The sequence below is a fragment of the Macaca thibetana genome, chromosome 1 (genome assembly GCF_024542745.1).
Source record: "Macaca thibetana thibetana isolate TM-01 chromosome 1, ASM2454274v1, whole genome shotgun sequence".
Lineage (NCBI taxonomy): Eukaryota > Metazoa > Chordata > Mammalia > Primates > Cercopithecidae > Macaca > Macaca thibetana.
This window is the reverse complement of record NC_065578.1, coordinates 99,483,854-99,503,364: the sequence shown is the minus strand read 5'-3', so window position 1 is coordinate 99,503,364 and position 19,511 is coordinate 99,483,854. Positions and strand designations below refer to the sequence as shown.

The 19,511-nt window shown below is 41.1% G+C and overlaps 1 protein-coding gene across 1 annotated transcript in view; it reads right to left on the bottom strand.

The window, feature by feature from the left end:
- Window positions 1-19,511, bottom strand: part of MFSD14A (major facilitator superfamily domain containing 14A) — a 46,788-nt gene that overhangs the window by 1,820 nt on the left and 25,457 nt on the right. Inside the window, exons 5-11 of the mRNA XM_050745072.1 lie at window positions 19,160-19,274; window positions 13,515-13,733; window positions 13,126-13,239; window positions 12,027-12,098; window positions 4,235-4,347; window positions 2,970-3,067; window positions 847-1,010 (exon numbers count right to left, since the gene is read on the bottom strand). Coding sequence (XP_050601029.1) covers window positions 847-1,010; window positions 2,970-3,067; window positions 4,235-4,347; window positions 12,027-12,098; window positions 13,126-13,239; window positions 13,515-13,733; window positions 19,160-19,274 — 895 coding nt within the window. The remainder of the gene's footprint in view (window positions 1-846; window positions 1,011-2,969; window positions 3,068-4,234; window positions 4,348-12,026; window positions 12,099-13,125; window positions 13,240-13,514; window positions 13,734-19,159; window positions 19,275-19,511) is intronic.

The window sequence follows — 19,511 nt, the reverse complement described above, 5'->3', positions numbered from 1 at the left end:
GGCATGGTGGCATATGCCTGTAATCCCAGCTACCCGGGAGGCTGATGTTACAAGAATTGCTTGAACTCGGGAGGTGGAGGTTGCAGGGAGCCAAGATTGTGCCACTGCATTCCAGCCTGTGTGACAGAGTGAGACTGTCTCAAAAACAACAAAAAAACTAAAAAACAAAATCAGGTAGCATACAGTATTTACTATGGTAGCAGAATAAATGACCACTTCTTTGTTTCAAGAAGGTAATTATAATTTCAAATGACTGAAAGTAAAAAAAACGTTTAGCCCAAAATTACATTCATTCTTAGCAGAAGCTTGCACTGCCAGTTTTAATTTGTATATGGCCCACAAACATTCTTTTATTTAAAAGTAGTCTTAGTGGGTTGAGATTAGTGCAGACTCTACTAAATAAGCCAGGAAACTGATGAGCTGCTAACAAAATGATCAGCACTGTTTGGCATTAATTTTCAGTTGAAAGGAGGGAAACAGAGCAAACAAGTGAACAAAGGTATTTACCAGCACATAAGCCTGCCTTTTGTATGAAAAGTCAGTTATACGGAACTGTGACATTAGACGAGTTTCAAAAGAGACTAGTAGTATAGAGAAATGGTTTGTTACATATGCCATTGACAAATTAGGTTGTTTAAAATTTTTCATTCTCAAGCGGAAAAAAAATACGCACAGCCAATTTTCACAAGGCGGTATGTAGAAGAACACAGTCCCTTAAACTCTGGTTTTTAAGCATTTTATTCAGTCTCAAATAGAATCTCACATAAAAGTTTTCATGACCAAAAACCAGTATCTTTTAATCTAGCCAAATGAACTCTACAATTTGATCATGTGAATGAGAATTACCTGTTCAAAGTGGTGCTGAGGGCTTGTGTTTGTTCCCAAGTCTGTTCCTGTTATTGGCAGTTCTTTAAGTTCCACATGGAATATGTAGAAAATGAATCCATAGAGGGCCGGTCCCAGACCATTGCATAATCCTCGAATTCCTGTTATCATTCCTTGAACGACACCTACATTGTTTAAACAAATTATCACTTAGTAAACTACATATTTTTTCCCCTACCCTAGAACCAGTACAAATATGAAATCACTTAATCTAAAATCAAGGTTCTTATCAGACACTAGCAATTTACAGCAATGTCATTAGAAACTATTAATATTTAGAAGCTATCAGCTCTACAAAGTGCAGTAAGCTGTCCTATGCAAACATGAGCCTGGATGTACCGGTGTATAGGTCTAACATAGAAACAAGTGGGCAAAACCACTTTATGCCCTAGATTACAGCCTTCAACACATGGCTGGTTAAAAAGCAGTCACAATTTCACAACTACGAATGTTAAAATTTCTCTGTCCCCAAGCAACTACTGAAGACCCCTTGTAGTCAAAAATAAAGTGGGAGGGTTACCCTGGCTGGAGTGCAGTGGCGCAAACTTGGCTCACTGCAGCCTCAACTTCCTGGGCTCAAATGCCTGGCTAATTTTTGTACTTTTTGTAGAGATGAGGTCTCACTTTGTTGCCTAGGGTGGTGGTGAACTCCTGGACTCAAGTGATCCTCCTGCCTCAGCCTACCAAAGTGTTGGGATTACAGGCGTGAGCCACTGTGCCCAGCCAAAATCACACTTTGGTTTTTTTTTTTTTTTTTTTTTTTTTTTGAGATGGAGTTAAACTCTTGTAGCCCAGGCTGGAGGGCAATGGTGTGATCTCGGCTCACTGCAACCTCCGCCTCCAGGGTTCAAGTGATTCTCCTGCCTCAGCCTCCTGAGTAGCTGGGATTACAGGTGCCTGCCGCCACGCCTGGCTAAACTTTTTTGTACTTTATTAGTAGAGACGAGGTTTCACCATGTTGGCCAGGCTGATCTCGAACTCCTGACCTTAGGTGATCCACCTTGGCCTCCCAAAGTGCTGGGATTATAAGCATGAGCCACCGTGCCTGGCAACACTGTTTTTATAGCATTTTTGTTTCTCTCTTGGATCTTTTCTCTAATTTAAAACGCAACTTGCTTTGGCCATAGGCCTTTTCTTCCTCATTTATCAACCAAGTGACAACTGCCACTGTTTTGCAGTGCCCCTTTTATCCTTATGACTAGAAAAAAACATCCTTTTCAAAGAACTATTCCTCATCTGTTGGCATCCCAAGAATTAAATGCTCCCAACAAAAAAAAAAAAAGCATATGACATTAAAAATGTTTGCTATGTTACATATCTTTAGATGACTGAAACTGTAAGATTTTTCTTTTTTTATTAGAGATGGGAGTCTTGCTATGTTGCCTGGGCTAGCTTCAAACTCCTGAGCTCAAGTAATCCTCCTGCCTCAGCTTCCCAAGTAGCTGGGACAACATTCATAAAAGGTCTATGAATATATCCCACAAGGTGTCTAGCACAACACAGCAAAAACTTAATGTTTAGTTAATATTCTGTGGCCAACCTTCATCAGGAAATTTTTCTGAGACAGGTCTTTCAAGGTCTCTCACTCTGTTGCCCAGGCTGGAGTTCAGTGGCCTGATTTTGGCTCACTGCAACCTCCGCCTCTGAGGCTCAAGTGATCCTCCTACCTCAGCCTCCCAAGTAACTGGGACTACAGGCGTGCGTCACCCTGCCCAGCTAATTTTTGCATTTTAGTGATGGGGCTTCCCTATGTTGTCCAGGCTGGTCTCCAACTCCTGAACTCAAATCTGCCCACCTCAGCCTCTTGAAGTGTTGGGATTACAGGTATGAGCCACCATGCCCAGTCTCATCGGTAAATTTTCTAAGAACAGAACAGATAAGCCACATATTCTAAGTGAGAGAAAAGGGAATATGTATCTACCTAAGGATAAATACTCTAGAATCTGCTTTTCCTGTTTATATCAAAAGCAATTTTAAAATTCTCTACCCTGAAGATATACTTAGGTTCAGTACACAGGAGACAGAACACAGGATTAGAACATTCTGTACTTTTAAATAATTATCGCTGGTTCCCATCAACTCACCCTGTTGATCAGCATCAGCAGTTCGCGAAACAAGTGCACTGACGGCAGGAAAGGTGATGCTAGACATGGCCGCTACTGCCCCAGCAGCCCACATCATCCTGCAATGAAAGCAGCAAAACCAAAACAGTAACTTCTTCTCCACTGTACCTGAAAGTCAAACTACATACTTAACTCATTCTTACTGTGAAATGGCTGTAGAGAAAAGGAGAACTGAACTTGTTTACTAGGTGACTATGGGCAAGTCGCTTAACAGTCTAACCCTGTATACAAAGGCAGCAACTTAATTCACAAGAGTGCTGTGAGGGTGTCATGTAAAATCGGGGTATCATGTTCCAAACTGTAAAATGTGCTGGGTATTATTTCTACAGGCAGCTGAGAGGTTATATTGAGGATAATGTATGATACAGATGAAGAAACATCATCAAATATTTCCAAACACATGAAGCCAACAAGTCTTTAGCAAAGTTCTTATGGATTTGTGATTCAGTGTGAAGATATCGCTGATTTGATCTAATCCTTCAATTGTAAAGAACAAGTAACTTGGATGTTCCTGGCTTGATGTTTAAAAGAAATGTTTTAGGTAATCCCAATTGTGAGCACCTCTTTGCAAAGGCTAGTCTGGAAAACAAACAGTCACACTCTTGATGCTTACTCCTATCCAAGTCCAAACAGAGACGAGGCAGCGAGCTGTCTGAAATATTAGTGCAAACCACGGAGCCCAGTGCTGTAATGCCTGAGCACAATAACACTATCTACGTGGGCAGCCTGACAAACACCACTACTCAACGCCCCTGCAGGAAATCCGACTGGGAGGAAAAGCTGAGACACAGCATGAAGCTGGCACCAAAACAACTGGATTGTTTTCACTTCTGGTTTGCTATCAGTAATGATCACTGGTTATACAACTTTCTTTTTCCTAACCGGAAAAGCAAAAAATGTAAATAACGTTCAGGGCCTTGTTGCTGTGGGATTACATACTTTTTCCTAGTAACAGACTGATTTAGATTAAATGCTCCTTAAAGATTCAAAAGCTATATAATCTCATTCAAAAATTCAGCCTGTCATTTTGCTACAAAAGGTCACCTTTTTAATCCTCAAGTCATTCTAGGAGAATATATATACAATTGGCAGACTTAGACACATTTTGAAAGATAAAAAGCATAGTATGAGACGGATTACAGTCTACCGCTCAGTTGAGAAGCAAATAAAAACAGAAGGGCTAACACCAAAATTAAAACTATTAATATTAAAATATTTATACTTACCAAGGTTCTGAACCAAAGCCATACCATGCCAACTGTAATATTTGAAATCCTAGACCCAATAAAATGGTGTTCTTATTTCCAATTGACCTCATAAGTAAACTCAAGACTATGGTCTGAAAAAAAAAAAAGATTTATCGGAATAAAGTTTTAAAAAGTGACTTCTTTCAATCTATACTATAAAAGGACTATTGGTACTTTTCTACAATTTGGCTGATTTTCAGCAATAATTGCCCTGAATATGTCTGAGATCACTGGTCCAGGTCACATCAGCAGATGAAAAGTACCTCTGCTGACACAGATCCAGACTGAGAGAGAGTTAGAAAACTGAAAGATAAAACTTCCTATTCAGTACATTTCTACTGAGGACCACTTAAATCAGTAGTTGAAAATGGAAGGGTCAAAAGTTCTAATGATTTGGAGATCCCCATTATGTAATAGCCTTAAAGCTTGTTTAGGTCCAAGTTAGTCTAAAATGCTTATTTCTACAACTAAAGAAAAACTAACATAGAACAATGATTACCCATATATTATTTACCTAAGTTAATCTATTGTTGAAACCATGATGTCTTTTATAAACAGTAAATAAGTTTGATTTGGGAGAAATACAGTATACTAATTAACAGCAGACTTTAGAAAAACAGCCTGGATCATAATCTTGGCTTTGTGTGGCTCTGAGCAAGTCACTTGACTTTGAGGCTCACTTTTGTCTCTTTCCAAATGGGGATAACAGCACCTATTTCAAAACCTTGTCATGTGAATTAAATGAGATATATTTACATTAAGTTCTTAGAATTGTGCCTGGCAACAGTCAGAGTTAATAAACAATATTATCAGTGGGTGGGTTTTCTTGTGCCTCCTTTTCCTTTCAAAGTTAACAGAAATTCAGCAGTGATTTGGGAACATTAGAAAATTTTTTTTTGCTATTCTAACTAAAGTTTTTAATATATTACATAAGATAGCTAGTAAGTCCATAGACAAAGAAGTAAAAATAATACAGGAAGTCACTATTTTATGATGGGCTGACACTTTAAAACCCATAAAATGTAAGTTTTGAATTCTTTAAATTGAGATGGCCATTTAAGAATTTAATCACAAATATGCCAGTGAAAAGCAAATGACTCTTTGAAGGAATTTTGGGCAATTAGAACGCAAAGCTTTCTTCTGTAAGACTTTCACTTAAATCATGTGAGTATAAGATTGAGTTCCACAAGGCATTGCTCCCTTGTAGAATTACATTCTTCAGCAACCAAACCAGAAAAGGAAACTCGCCCAGAGCCAGCAGTTAGCTGAGAAAAACTTCAACTGAAAGAAACATTTAGGCTAGGCACAGTGGCTCATGTCTGTAATCCCAGCACTTTGGAGGACTGAGGTGGGACGACTGCTTGAACCCAGGAGTTTGAGACCAGCCTGGACAACATAGGGAGACCACATCTCTACAAAAAGTTGAAAAATTAGCCAGGCTGGTGGCACACGCCTGTGGTCCCAGCTACTCAGGAGGCTGAGTCCAGAGGATCACTCGAGCCCAGGAGGTCGAGGCTGCAGGGAGCCATGATCACACCACTGCACTCCAGCCTGGGTGACAGAGACAATCTCAAAAAAAAAAAAAAAAAAAGAAAATTTGTTCACCCTTTCACTCTAAAGCCATTATTTTCCAGTCTGATAAGTATGCTAAATATTTTCCATTTTTATTGCCCCCAATCAAATGCAATCTATGTGATCCTGTTGCTTTCTTCTAAGGTAGTAAATCACATGCTTCCCATGGCTTGTGGGTGGGAACTGGCGGCCAATATTATAAAAAAGAATCAGAAAGATTAGAAATGATTAGGATTCAAATTAGGGTTAGAAATAATTAAAAATGATTTTATTTGTGGAATATATCAGAGACTGGCTTTCAATTAATTATGAAAAAGGAAACTGTAAGTATACCCAAAGCTCTGTGGCCTCCAACTGTCTCAGAAGAACAGGGAACTATAATGCAAAGTCGAAGAACTTCTGGGAAACTACTTTCAAGAACATCCCTGAAGGTAGCACTTTCATCTAAAAAGCTGGGATTCTTTATATGGCTCTAGGAACTCACAGAGCAGAAAACATTTGTTCTCATTATTCACTGAGATGATGATGAGCACTCAAGGAAGAAACGCTGTTAAAAAATAGATTTCACTTATGATGAAATCCCTGGCACTTCAGCCAAGAGACAGGGCAGTGAAGAAGGCTGAGCATCAACTCCCAGCTCAGTGGGAACAGGATGGCATGGGCCAGCCGTGTCCCCTGGAGCACGTGCTCTTTCAGGAATGCTGGCCTAAGAAAGCTGAGACTTCTCAAGCATAGATCATTCATATTACCAAAAAGTACTTATAAAATGCAGTCATTTCACAGCCCTTCAACCAACGCATCTAGCCAGTAAGTAATTATCTACAGAAATGAGTATCTTTCCCTTTGTGGAAAGCTGTTCTCAAAGAATAAATCCCAGTTCAATAAAAAAAAAAGGCTCAGAATGCATTATTAGCCCCATTTCCATTTGATAGATTACATTAACTGGAGAATATATTTTCTTTTCTTTTCTTCTTTTTTCCAGAGATGGAGTCTCGCTCTGTTGCCCAGGCTGGAGTGCAATGGCATGATCTCGGCTCACTGCAACCTCCGCCTCCAGGGTTCAAGCAATTTTCCTGCCTCAGCCTCCCAAGAAGCTGGGACTACAGGCGCCCGCCAGCGCACCCGCTAATTTTTGTATTTTTAGTAAAGACGGGGTTTCACTATATTGGTCAGGCTGGTTTCAAACTCCTGACCTTGTGATTCACCTGCCTCGGCCTCCCAAAGTGCTGGGATCTCAGGCATGAGCCACCGCGCCCAGTCTTTCCCCCCCCACTTTTTTCCCCAAGATGGAGTTTCGCTCTTGTTGCCCAGGCTGGAGTGCAGTGGCGCAATGTTGGCTCACTGCAACCTCCACCTCCTAGGTTCAAGTGATTCTCCTGCCTCAGCCTCCCAAGTAGCTGGGATTACAGGCACGTGCCACCATGCCCAGCTAAAATTTTTTTTTTTTTTTTTTTTTTGCATTTTTAGCAGAGATGAGGTTTCACCATGTTGGCCAGGCTGGTCTCGAACTCCTGACCTCAGGTGATTCACCCACCTTGGCCTCTCAAAGTGCTGAGAATACAGGTGTGGGCCACGGCGCCTGGAGAAGAATATATTTTCTTAAGGCCATGAGATGAGTCATTAAAATTGGAAACAATTCAGATACACCAATCCCCCTTGCCTGGGGTAACATCCTATGTGCAGAATTACTGCAGCAGGCCCACTGCTGTGAAAACCTCCTCTTGGACTCTCCCCTACAGCCCATCTTGTGACCCAAAGCCCTAAAAGACACTGATACTTATAACACTCTAACTGGGAACACTGATTTTCTTCTTGAAGGCAGGAACTTTACTCTTATTTACATTTATATCCCCAGCACCCAGTAAGTTCTTAATAAATGTTTATGGAAAACATGCATAATTCTAAATGTTATAATATTCTCAACTCAATAATATTAATAATGAAACAAAATACTTAACATATACAGTGTTCTTGAACAGAAAAAAATTTTGGTGTCCCTTAATTTAACTCTCATTTTGAAGATGACAGCACCGAGTCCCAAAGGTTAAATGACTTAAGCAAGATGGCACAGCTGATTAAACAGCTAACACTAACATCAACTTTGGTTAGTCTGTTAACAAATATTTGCCAAATTCCTAATAAGACCAACTCTTATTCTTGGCCTGAAGACACAAGGGTAAGTCAAAGTATCCAAAGTATCCACACACGGACTACCTTCTCGTGGAGGAAAGATGGACATGAGCCCGCTTATTTAACAAGATATTCCAGGTTGTAGCTGCTATGAACAAAATAAAATAGGGCAGCGTGACGGAGATGCTGCTTAAACCAGGATCCAGGGAAGGCCTTTCTGAAGTGCGAGTTGAAGAAGGGGAGAGCGGTAGTTATGTGAAGATCTGGGGAAAGAGAACACCGCAAGCAAGGCTGACAGCAAGTGCAAAGGCCCTGGACTGAAACAGAACACACTCAACCATGTGGAGAGTGGAGGAAAATGACACAATAAGGAGTCTAGATTTTATTCTGGTTGCAAAGGAAAGTAAGTTTTAAATAGGCAAGATGCGATTAAATTTCCATTTTACAAAAATTACTCTGCCAAGTGCAGAATGAACTATAGTGAGGCAAGATGGAGGCAGAGAGACCAGACGGAGGATACGGCCACGGCTCAGATTGGGTTCCTACCAATGGAGAATATCAGAAACGCTCTGATTCGAGATGTATTTTGGAGACAGAGGTGATAGGAAGTATCATTTGATGGGCTGAATGTAGGCTAGGGAGAAAGGATTCATGAATGTTGCTAAGGTCTCTCTCTGGCCCCCAAAACCAGGTGGCGGTAAAGCCACTGAATGAAATGAGGAGCATAGGGGTGGCAGGCAGGGGATAGAACCCAGATTTTAATTTTGGCCATGTTAAGACTGAGATACCCAGCCAATGTGTCACATACGAGCTCGGGGACTGGACTGGAGGTGTAGTGTGGGAGTCACCCCCATAGAGAGGGCTGGATAGGAAAGCACAAGAGAAAAAAGAAATGTGTAGAACTAACTATATCAATGTTCTCATGTAAACACTTACTTAGTGCAAGTGTTAGGAACTCATATACCTAATGGTGCCCAGGAAGCAACAGGGCTGCCGGCAAACCAGAAAGAAAAGGTTCCAAAGGGGACAGCAACTACTTGGCTCTCGCTGGAAGGTTGGCCCACACCTAGTTACCAGATCTAATCATTTTGGGAGAGAAGCTGCATAACCATAATTTCACATAACACTTCCCAACTTTAAAGTGTTTACTATTAATTTTTAAAGTTTTTTTTTTTTTTTTTAAACATTATGAAAAAAACAATGACATTTAGTTTAGCAACTCCTGGCAATTCAGGGTGCCAGGGTGACAAAAATGAATATGATACAATCCTGACCTCATGATCTACTCAGAGGTCCGCTAGAGCTGACAAAGTAAGGCAATAAACAGAGATAAAATCTCTACTACAGTGTATTCTGTACAATGATAGAGATATGCCCACATTAGCATGGGAACCCAGAAAAGGGATACTTAGGGTGGAGGAAGGGGAGGCAGAAAGAATAGCAGGAACAAAAGCACATGGGTAAGAAATACAGCAAACAGGCGGAACTGGAGAGCTATCAGCAGCTCCCTGCTGCTGGAGAGGAAGGAGAAATACATTGGTTTTTCAGTGGTTTGGGAGGTCAACAGGGGACAAGTCATTCTCAATTGTATATTATTTCTGCATAAACGAGAATACAAGATCATTCTTCCACCTTTGAGGCTACACATGTAATAATGTAGTAGTTCATATATAATGATATAAAGTGTTGATTCTTACTTCTATATAAGCACCGATACCTAAATGGTCACTTAAGGACCTTGTTCCTCACGGACTGTGACTGTCATGCTGTATCAGCAATGGTGGTTAGAGGGTTGCTTGCACCTTTGGGTCTTACTGTCGTCAGGTCTCTGCTGCTGCACTTATCTTTCCAATACAAATCCAGCTACATCCCTCTCCTTTCTTTACCTGTCTGCCCTGCCAGATTCTGCACTCTCAGAGACTGTCTTTCATCTTGTAACCTAGTGCCAGGTGCCATCTGCTGAACAGAGAAAAAATACTCTCAAAAGCACCTTGCACTCATCACTCGGTCTGCAGTGTCACTGACTAAATTTATTAGATGCATACAGCTCCCATGGTCATTTAAGTAAGAAACAGAACTAAGACCTTATAGCTATCGATCTCTTATGTGTCATTACAGTATTAGTCTGCTCTCTTCATCTAAATCTGAAACAAAATGTTAGCAAATCTAACGTCGGCAATGTATGAAAAAGATACTCATGACCAGGCTGATTACATCTGTTGCAAGGTTGGGTTAATCTTTGATAATTCATCAAGTTCTACACATACTGTGTATTTTCCTTACACTTTTTTTTTTTTTTTTTTTTTTGAGACACGGTCTCATTCTGTTGCCCATACTGGAGTACCATGGCACAACTGTGGCTCACCGCACCCTCGACCTCCCAGGATCAAGCAATCCTCCCATCTCAGCTTCCTGAGTAGCTGGGATTACAGGCACACACCACCACACTGGGCTTTTTTTTTTTTTTTTTTTTTTGGTAGAGATGGGGTTTTGCCAAGTTGCTTCAGCTGGTCTTGAACTCCTGGGCTCAAGTGGTCCCCCATCTTGGCCACCCAAAGTGCTGGGCCTACAGACATAAACCACCGCACCTGACCTCAAAAACTTTTTTTAAAGCCATTTTTATATAAAGGCTACAGTATATTTTCCCCCAAAGTTGAAAAGCACTTTTCTCATGGCTAGGAATGAATACTTAAATGCATTGTTTTTCCAGACTGATGATTCTCAGGACAAACCTGAAGCCAGAAATAGTACTAATACTCAACACCAAGTATATGTATGTGCAGAGGCTTGGGGTGGCATATGGGATTTAAATTTGAAATTTGTTGCTAAACCCACCAAAACAGAATGAATCATGAGATCTGCAGAAGGAACCCTACTCGAAAAATGGTGAACCATCCAAGAATCAATTAAAAATACCCTAGAATAAAATTAAGTTGCAATCTAGTAGATTACATCTAAGGTGAGAAAAAGTATTAACTTACACTAGATTATCTTCATAGAGTCTCGGAAACAGAAAGCCAAATAGCAAGAAAGGGGGCGGGGCTTTTTCACAGAAAGGAGGACAACGTTCTGTGATGTTGGGGAATTATGGAGGCCACCAGAGAAAACTGGTACTCTTATTGTTCAACAGAAATTGTTTGGAAGCCAGGATGAAGTATCTCCTCAGAAAATCCAAATTCCTGTGTTGATTAATATCTTATTCATTACACAACAACTGTTTCCCAACTGAGCTGCCAAGATACACACTTTCATGTCATTCTGCTGCTCAGAACCCACCAATGACTTCCTATCTTACTCAAGTCTTATGAGGACCTGCAAGTCCCACGTGATCTGGTCTCTCACTACCTCTTGGACTTCAGTTTCTAAAATGCTCTCAACTGTCCACTCAACGGGAGCCGCACTGGCCCCCTGTTGTTTCTTACACAGGCCAGCTCCAGTCTCTCCTGAGAATTTTGTTTGTACTGTTTAGAATTCTCTTCTTCCAGATAATCCTACAGCTTGCTCCTCATACCTTTGCGTCTCTGCTCAAATGTCACCTTGCATTAGCAAAGTCTTCTCAACCATGCCCCCTGTGCCTTAAGACCTTTCCCCCAAGTCACTCTCTATATGACCCTTAGCTTTTTTCTCTGTTCTCAATACACCTGATATGTTTACATTGGTGTTTTTATTTTCTGTCTTATCCCACCAGAATGTAAACTCTACAAGAGCAAGAATTTAGTTAAGTTCACTGCTGTATCCCCAGTGCCTGACACACGGTAGGTATGCAATAAGTATCTGTTGAATGAGTGAATAAATAGGGCAAGGACTAACAGACACGAAACTTCTAACTTCATCCAGGCATATATCCTAGTACACATCAATAAACTAGCTTTTACATTTATATATCCTACATTAATATATGTCAGTCCCAAAAATTTGATCAACAAACAAACTGAATTTCTGAACCTATCAACCTCAGACTCCTGATGTTGTTGATTCCACCCAGATACCATCACTAGATGAGGCCCTAGTCTGGATGGCCAGCCAGGCTCACTCTACGACATCACTCTAACTGAAAAAAGAAACTCACCTGTGCAATAATGGAAAGAATGCCAAGGACTGCTATAAACGCTGCAACACTTTCTGGTGAAAATTTCATTATCTAGAAGGGTTTCCAGAAAAGGTAACATTAATGAATACAAATGTATACCAGATAGAAAACTAATGCAGCTACTTGTACATTAACATTAAATGGGCCAGAAAAAAATAAATGTAATTCATTTATAAACAAAGAATTCCTCAGAGGAAATACAACAAATCTTAACATACTAAAAATGCCTACTTATCCATGGTGGGTCCCTCAGTGTGGATATACTACATTGGAGATACTTATCAAGAACTCAGAATCATTTTACAAATAAATATTGCAGTATTTTGTGCATTTTACATGTATTGGTTAAAGGCTTGATTTCTGTCTAGTGAGACTAGTGTCGAGAAAAAAACTCGTTTTTGCTCTCATTTTGGCTAGTTGCTCTACTTACATATGCTCCAAATCACAAAGAAGCTGGAGCAGGTGAAGGGGTTAAATCATCCCATCACTTCTACAACCAACAAATAAACTCAAACCACCTATATGGACAGGGAAAACTATCTTTCTTAGACAGAAATAAGTCAAAATCTTAATATACCAAATACTCCCATAAGAAATGCACAAGGAACATCAGCCACACGGAACAGGAGGTTAAGTCTAGTGGACTAAATGGTATTCTTTTTTTTTTTTTTTTTTTTAATTTTGAGACAGAGTTTTGCTCTTGTTACCCAGGCTGAGTGCAATGGCGCAATCTCGGCTCACTGCAGCCTCCGCCTCCCGGGTTCAAGTGATTCTCCTGCCTCAGCCTCCCAAGTTGCTGGGATTACAGGTGCCTGCCACTACGCCTGGCTAGTTTTTGTATTTTTAGTAGACACAGGGTTTTGCCATGTTGGCCAGGCTGGTCTCGATCTCCTGACCTCAGGTGATCTGCCCACCTTGGCCTCCCAAAGTGCTCAGATTACAGGCGTGGGCCACTATGCCAAGCCCAATGATATTCATCTTTAAAGGCCACTTCTATTATAGTTCTCTCAAGATTCAGTATTTTTATAAAGCACTGGACAATGAAGGAAAAGTCCCCCTCAGTAGAAGCGGATTTTACCTGTCTGAGGTATAGAAAAAAGCTGGAATATTGGCCCGCCTCCGGAAGGTAGGAGAGAAACACCGTGATGCAGATGAGCAGCACTATGGAATCTTGGCCGACTTTTTTTAAGGACTATAACAAGAAAAAGACTGATTGATATAAGGTTTTATGTCAAAACCACTGAACTGCTCTTAAGAATACGCAGAGATTCCTTTTGGCAGTGTACGCGAGGACAACTAGTTGTCCTTTTTAGTTTATTTCATATTCCCCAAACTATTCTGAAAAACATTTCAAAATGTTAAAAGAAAAACCCAAGATGTTTTCCCAAAAGAAATATCCACAACAAAATATTAATGCTGCACTGAATCATGCACTTTTTTATCAAGAAGGAAAAGGTATAAACTTACCGCAAAAGGGTCAGCTTGTTCCCAGGAAATGGGTGCTCCCCAGGATGCTGGCCGCATCTTCTCAGGCAACGACTCTGGCACAGCAACAAGGATAAAACAAATATCTAACAAAGCTATTGCCGTAGCTAAGACCACCACCAAGCTGTCCCCATATACTCGTCCAAGATAAGCTCCAATTGCAGGACTGGTGACTAAACTTGCAGCAAATGTTGCTGAAACCTGCAATAAATTAAGGATAGATAGAGATTAGTCAGGCTACCTTTTTTCTTCAACACCACATAACTCCTTTCATAATCTTGATTTATGTCAGAACTTCTGTTGCACACCCTCCCTTTCCTCTTCCTACCTGTGTCATTTATCTTTTTTTTTTTTGTGGGGGCAAGAGGATGGAGCTCGGTCTTGCTCTGCCGCCAGGCTGGAGTGCAGTGGTGCCATCATGGCTCACAGTAGTCTTGATCTCTCAGGCCCAAGAGATCTTCCTGCCCGAAGATCTCCTGATGGGGCTACAGGCACACACCACTATGCCCAGCTAATTCTGTGTATTTTTTATAGAGATGGAAGTCTATGTTGCCCAGGCTAGTCTTGAACTCCTGAGCTCAAGCGATCCTCCCACCTCAGCCTCTGAAAGTGCTAGGTGTATAGGTATGAGACACCAAGCCTGGCCCCACTTTTCTTATACTCTCTCCTTTGACAGGAAAAGTAAAGAATTAGATTCTTGCCTAAAAACAGCCTGGGTAACATGGAGAAATCCTGTCTGTACAAAAAAAAAAAAAAAGAAAAATTAGCTAGGCATGGTGGTGTGCACCCAGCTGCTTCAGAGGCTGAGGTGGCAGAATTCCTTTGAGCCAGAAAGGCGGAGGTTGCAGTGAGCCATGACAGCACCACTGCACTCCAGCCATGGTGACAGAGTGAGACGCCATCTCAAAAATAAATGATAGCCTCTCAGGACACTGTCTTCAAACTTCTAAGCCTTGAAGCCCTCTGTTCCAATAAATCCTATTGGCAAATTCATAAGTAAAACAGATTGTTTAAGAAGACTGGGTGTGGTGGCTCATGCCTGTAATCTCAGCACTTGGGGAGGCCAAGGTGGGAGGACTGCTTGAAGCCAGAAGTCTGTGACCAGCCTGGGCAACAGAGCAAGACCCCACCTCTATTTAAATTGTTTAACTCTTTTTAGTTGAGGAAGGGTTGAGGGCCTGGGCACTGCACAAACGCCCCTCCTTGACTGCCAGTCCTGCTAGTCCTTAGGGGAGGGGTGTCCAATCTTTTGGCTTCCCTGGGCCACACATAAAATACACTAACACTGGCCGGGCGCGGTGGCTCAAGCCTGTAATCCCAGCACTTTGGGAGGCCGAGACGGGCGGATCATGAGGTCAGGAGATCGAGACCATCCTGGCTAACACGGTGAAACCCCGTCTCTACTAAAAATACAAGAAAATTAGCCGGGCGGGGTGGCGGGCGCCTGTAGTCCCAGCTACTCGGGAGGCTGAGGCAGGAGAATGGCGTGAACCCGGGGGAGCGGAGCTTGCAGTGAGCCGAGATCGCGCCACTGCACTCCAGCCTGGGGCACAGAGCAAGACTCCGCGTCAAAAAAAAAAAAAAAAAAAAAAATACACTAACACTAACAATAGCTGATGAGCTTAAAGAAAAAAAAAATCGCATAATGTTTTAAGCAAGTTTATGAATTTCTGTTGGGCCATGTGTGCAGGCTGTGGGCCACGGGTTGGACAAGCTTGCTTTAGGGCATCTCCATAAACCCGTAAGGGCTCTCTGTGAAAGGAGTCTAAAACCCACTGCACTAAGGAAATCCAATTTCATTGTGACTTTTCCAATATTAAAATTAAATGAACTTTTATCTTGATACATACTGAAGGGCTAGCTGAAATAAAGCTTAAAGACTTTGAGGTTCCTCTTCTCATCAATAATATGTTAAGCCCTGGAACAAAACTGAACTTGGTAATCTTTTTAGTTGGCAGGATTAGGAAGAATGAAATCATAGATAAATTAAGAACATCTCTAAAACTCTGAGGAAGTCTATTTTTTAAGCCTGGTGAAGATGAAGATTAAAGCTGAAAAGGACACAAGCAGAGCAAACCTGTTAACCTCAGACATTTCTAGCCTACTGGACAACAGCCTACAAATTAGCAGATGTGACAGCAGGTAACAATTCCTAAAAATAGCACTCTTAGGTGAAGTGGCACCTGCCTATATTCCCAGCTACTCAGGAGGCTGAGGTGGGAGATCACTTGATCCCAAGAATGAGTCCAGTCTGGGCAACATAGTAACACCCTGTCTCGAAAGGAAAGAGGAAAGGAAAGCAAAGGGAAAAGGGAAAGAAGAGGAGCGGAGAGAAGAGGAGCGGAGAGAAGAGGAGCGGAGAGGAGGAGAAAGGAAAAGGGGAGAGGGAAGAGAAAAGGGGAAGGAAAGGGTTAAAAAAGGGAAAAGGTAAGGAAAAGGGGAAAGGGGAAGGGAAAAGAAAAGAAAAAGAAAAAAGAAGGGAAGGGGAAAGGAAAGGAAAGGGAAAAGGGGAGGGGAAAGGCAAAAGGGGAAGGGAAAGGAAAGGGAAAAGGGAAGGAAAAGGAAAGGGAAAAGGGAAGGGAAAGGAAAGGGAAAAGGGAAGGGAAAGGAAAGGGAAAAGGGAAGGGAAGGGAAAGTGAAAAGGGGAGGGGAAAGGAAGGAGAAAAGGGAAGGGAAAGGAGAAACGTGAAAGTGAAAAGGAAAGGGGAAAGTGAAAGTGAAAAGTGGAAAGGGGAGGGGAGGGGAGGGGGAAGGGAAGGACAAAGGAAAGAGAAAGGGAAGAGAAGGAAAGGAAAAAGGATCATATTCTTTTAAAACATAATTGGAGATTAATGTTGGAATTTTATTCTGTTTCTATGCCATTTTTGACTTTTGGATGGAGAACTTAAACTTCACAAGAATGCTTACTTGCAACTCTATTGCTTAAGGCAAGCAATTCAATTTTCAAAGGTCAATTATTTGAACAAATACATAAAATTATAGTAATTTCAAACATCTAGCTATTAATCAAATGTCCATCAACTTGTGAATGGATAAGAATATACTACACAGCAATTAAAAAAAACTACTGGCCAGGTGCAGTGGCTCATGCCTGTAATTCCAGCACTTTGGGAGGCTGAGACGGGTGGATCACTTGAGTTTAGGAGTTTGAGACCATCCTGGGCAACATGGTGAAACTCCATCACTACAAAACATACAAAAATTAGTCGTCCCAGCTACTCGGGAGGCTGAGGTGGAAGGATCACTTGAGGCAGGGAGGCAGAGGGAGAGAGAGGCTGCAGTGAGCTGTAACGGCACCACTGCACTCCACCGTGGGCAAGAGAGTGAGACCCTGTCTCAAGAAGAAAAAAATTAGCTGGGCATGGTGGATCACGCCTGTGGTCTCAGCTGCTTTGGAGGCTGAGGCAGGAGAATCATTTGAACCTAGGAGGCGGAGGTTGCAGTGAGCCAAGATCGCACCACTGCACTCCAGCCTGGGTGACACAGTGAGACTCCATCTCAACAAAAAACAAAACAACAACAAAAATACACACACACACACATACATATAGATATATATATTCACATGTGGTGGTCATTTTGTTATTGCAGCCCTGGTGTGGTTTCAGAGGGACCCAGATCTCAGCAGGGCTCTGGCACAAGTGTGGGGAAAGGGATAATGGTTCTCACTATGAGGGTCACTGAAAACATTTGAGGGCACTTACAGAGATCACATTTGCGATACAGTGAGCAAAAGTCAGAGTACAGTTGTTTCATGTCATTTCCCTTCTCAATTCTCCCCACTTGGTAGCCATTCCTTTCTGCTCAGAAAAAAGACCAAAGGGTCACCTTATACCCCCCAACCCCCTTTTTTTCAGACAGGTCTCACTCTGTGGCTCATGCTGGAGTGCAGTGGTGCGATCACAGCTCACTGCAGCCTCAACCTCTCAGGCTCAAGTGATCCTCTCACCTAAGCCGCCCAAGTAGCTGGGACTACAGGCACATACCACCACGCCTGGCTAATTTTTAAAGTTTCTGTATAGATGGGGTCTCACTCTGTTGCTCAGGCTAGTCTCAAACTCCTGGGCTCAAACAATCCTCCTGCCTCAGCCTCCCAAAGTGCTGGGATTACAAGCCACTGCACTCGGCCCTCCAACTTTTTTTTTTTTAAGAGACAAGGTCTCGCTCTGTACCCCAGACTGGAGTGTAGTGGCATGATCAGAGCTGCAGCCTCAAACTCCTGGCCTCAAGCAATCCTCCTGCCTTGGTCTCCCAAACCAGTGGTATTACAGGCATATGCCACTGTGTTCGGCCACTTCCCCATGTTTTTTCTGCATCCATATTATTTCTAGAAGATTTAAGTTTCCTTTTTTTTTTTTTCCAGAACATGTCTTAATACACAGAACCTCCAGATTGAAAATTGTTAATTTCAAAACTTTGGCTATGGGAAAATAAATTATTTCAGTCAAAAAACAAACCCCAAATTGGGTTACGGTGTTGTTTGCACAACTGTATAAATTTACTAAAATTCACTGAACTATACTCACAAAAAGGATAAATTTTATGGTATGTAAATCATAGCTTAGATGATTTTTTAAAAATCCTGGCTATCCAGTCTCATATCATTTAATGTTCCAAATTTACAACTGAAATTATTAGTTCTTTTTCTTTTTACTTTTTTTTTTTTTAAATAGAGACAAGGTTTCACCATGTTGGCCAGGCTGGTCTCGAACTCCTGATCTCAAGTGATCTGCCTGCCTTGGCCTCCCAAAGTGCTGAGATTACAGGTGTGAGTCACCAAACAGGCCAGAAATCATTAGTTCTTTTTCTAAGTTTCTCTCTATAGGTGTTTCCGTCCCATAAATCTTATGATTCTTCATTATAATGTCCTTTGAATCAGAAATCAGTCCCTTTTAAAACTAATTCAGCCCAACACAATATTCGGTCCTTATTTATCAAAAGGTATTTGTCTCACATTTACTGAAATGCATCACTGTCCTATTTCAGGCTACTCAGTAGTGATCTATTATTGTGCCTATAGTAGTCATTCTATTAGTAGGCTTTTTTCCTTTAATTCCTAGATTTGATAGATGACAGATTATACTGCCATAATTTAGTTTGCCAAAAGAGTGTTAAGGAGTTGGCAAACTACCACTATGGCTAAAATCTGGCTAAGTGGTTCTTACGTTCTTACAGAGTTGATCAATATAAATACACATGCAAAAACAAAAGAATGAGACAGAGACTATATGTGGCCCACAAAGCCACAAAAAAAGGTTTGCAGATCCCTGAGCTAGATGTTAGCCTGTTGTATTCTAGATTAGACATTAAGTGAGTAGTGACTTTTTTAAACTCTTGACATACTAAATAATTGTTATTTTTAGGATGCTGTTAAAAAGAACTCTACAAGGTAAAATATACTATAATTTCAATTCTGATATGTGACTCATATCTCCTGAATGAAAAGTATCAAAACTTACATAGCCTCACAGTACAAAAAAATTTTAAATGTAGTCTAATGAACGATTTTATTACAAAATATATTTTATGCAAATATCTTATAATGCAAAGGTTTGCACTCCTTATATCTACCTTAAAAACAAGGCATTTCTCAGCAGGTACAAAAGGTACAGAATAAACACACATACCAGTCCATAAGCCATACTTCTTTCATGCTCTTGAGTTATATCTGCTACATATGCAAATACCACAGAAAAAGTCACTGCAAAAACCCCGGAAACAGAGATAACAGCAAAGTACCACCTAGGAATGAAAGATAACAAGAAATGGTTAGAGCAATTACCATTATTTTAATCTTTCATTTTTATAAGTTAATTAAGAGTAAGAGCAGCTCATGTCAGTCAACAGCTTACTAGGATAGTTCATGGATTAACTCTTCCATAAACATAAGCCACAGATATTATGAAAACATAGGGCTACAAGGAGCTCTTCAATAGCAACTTAGTTACTCTACAGGAATACTTAAAATTAGATCATGTA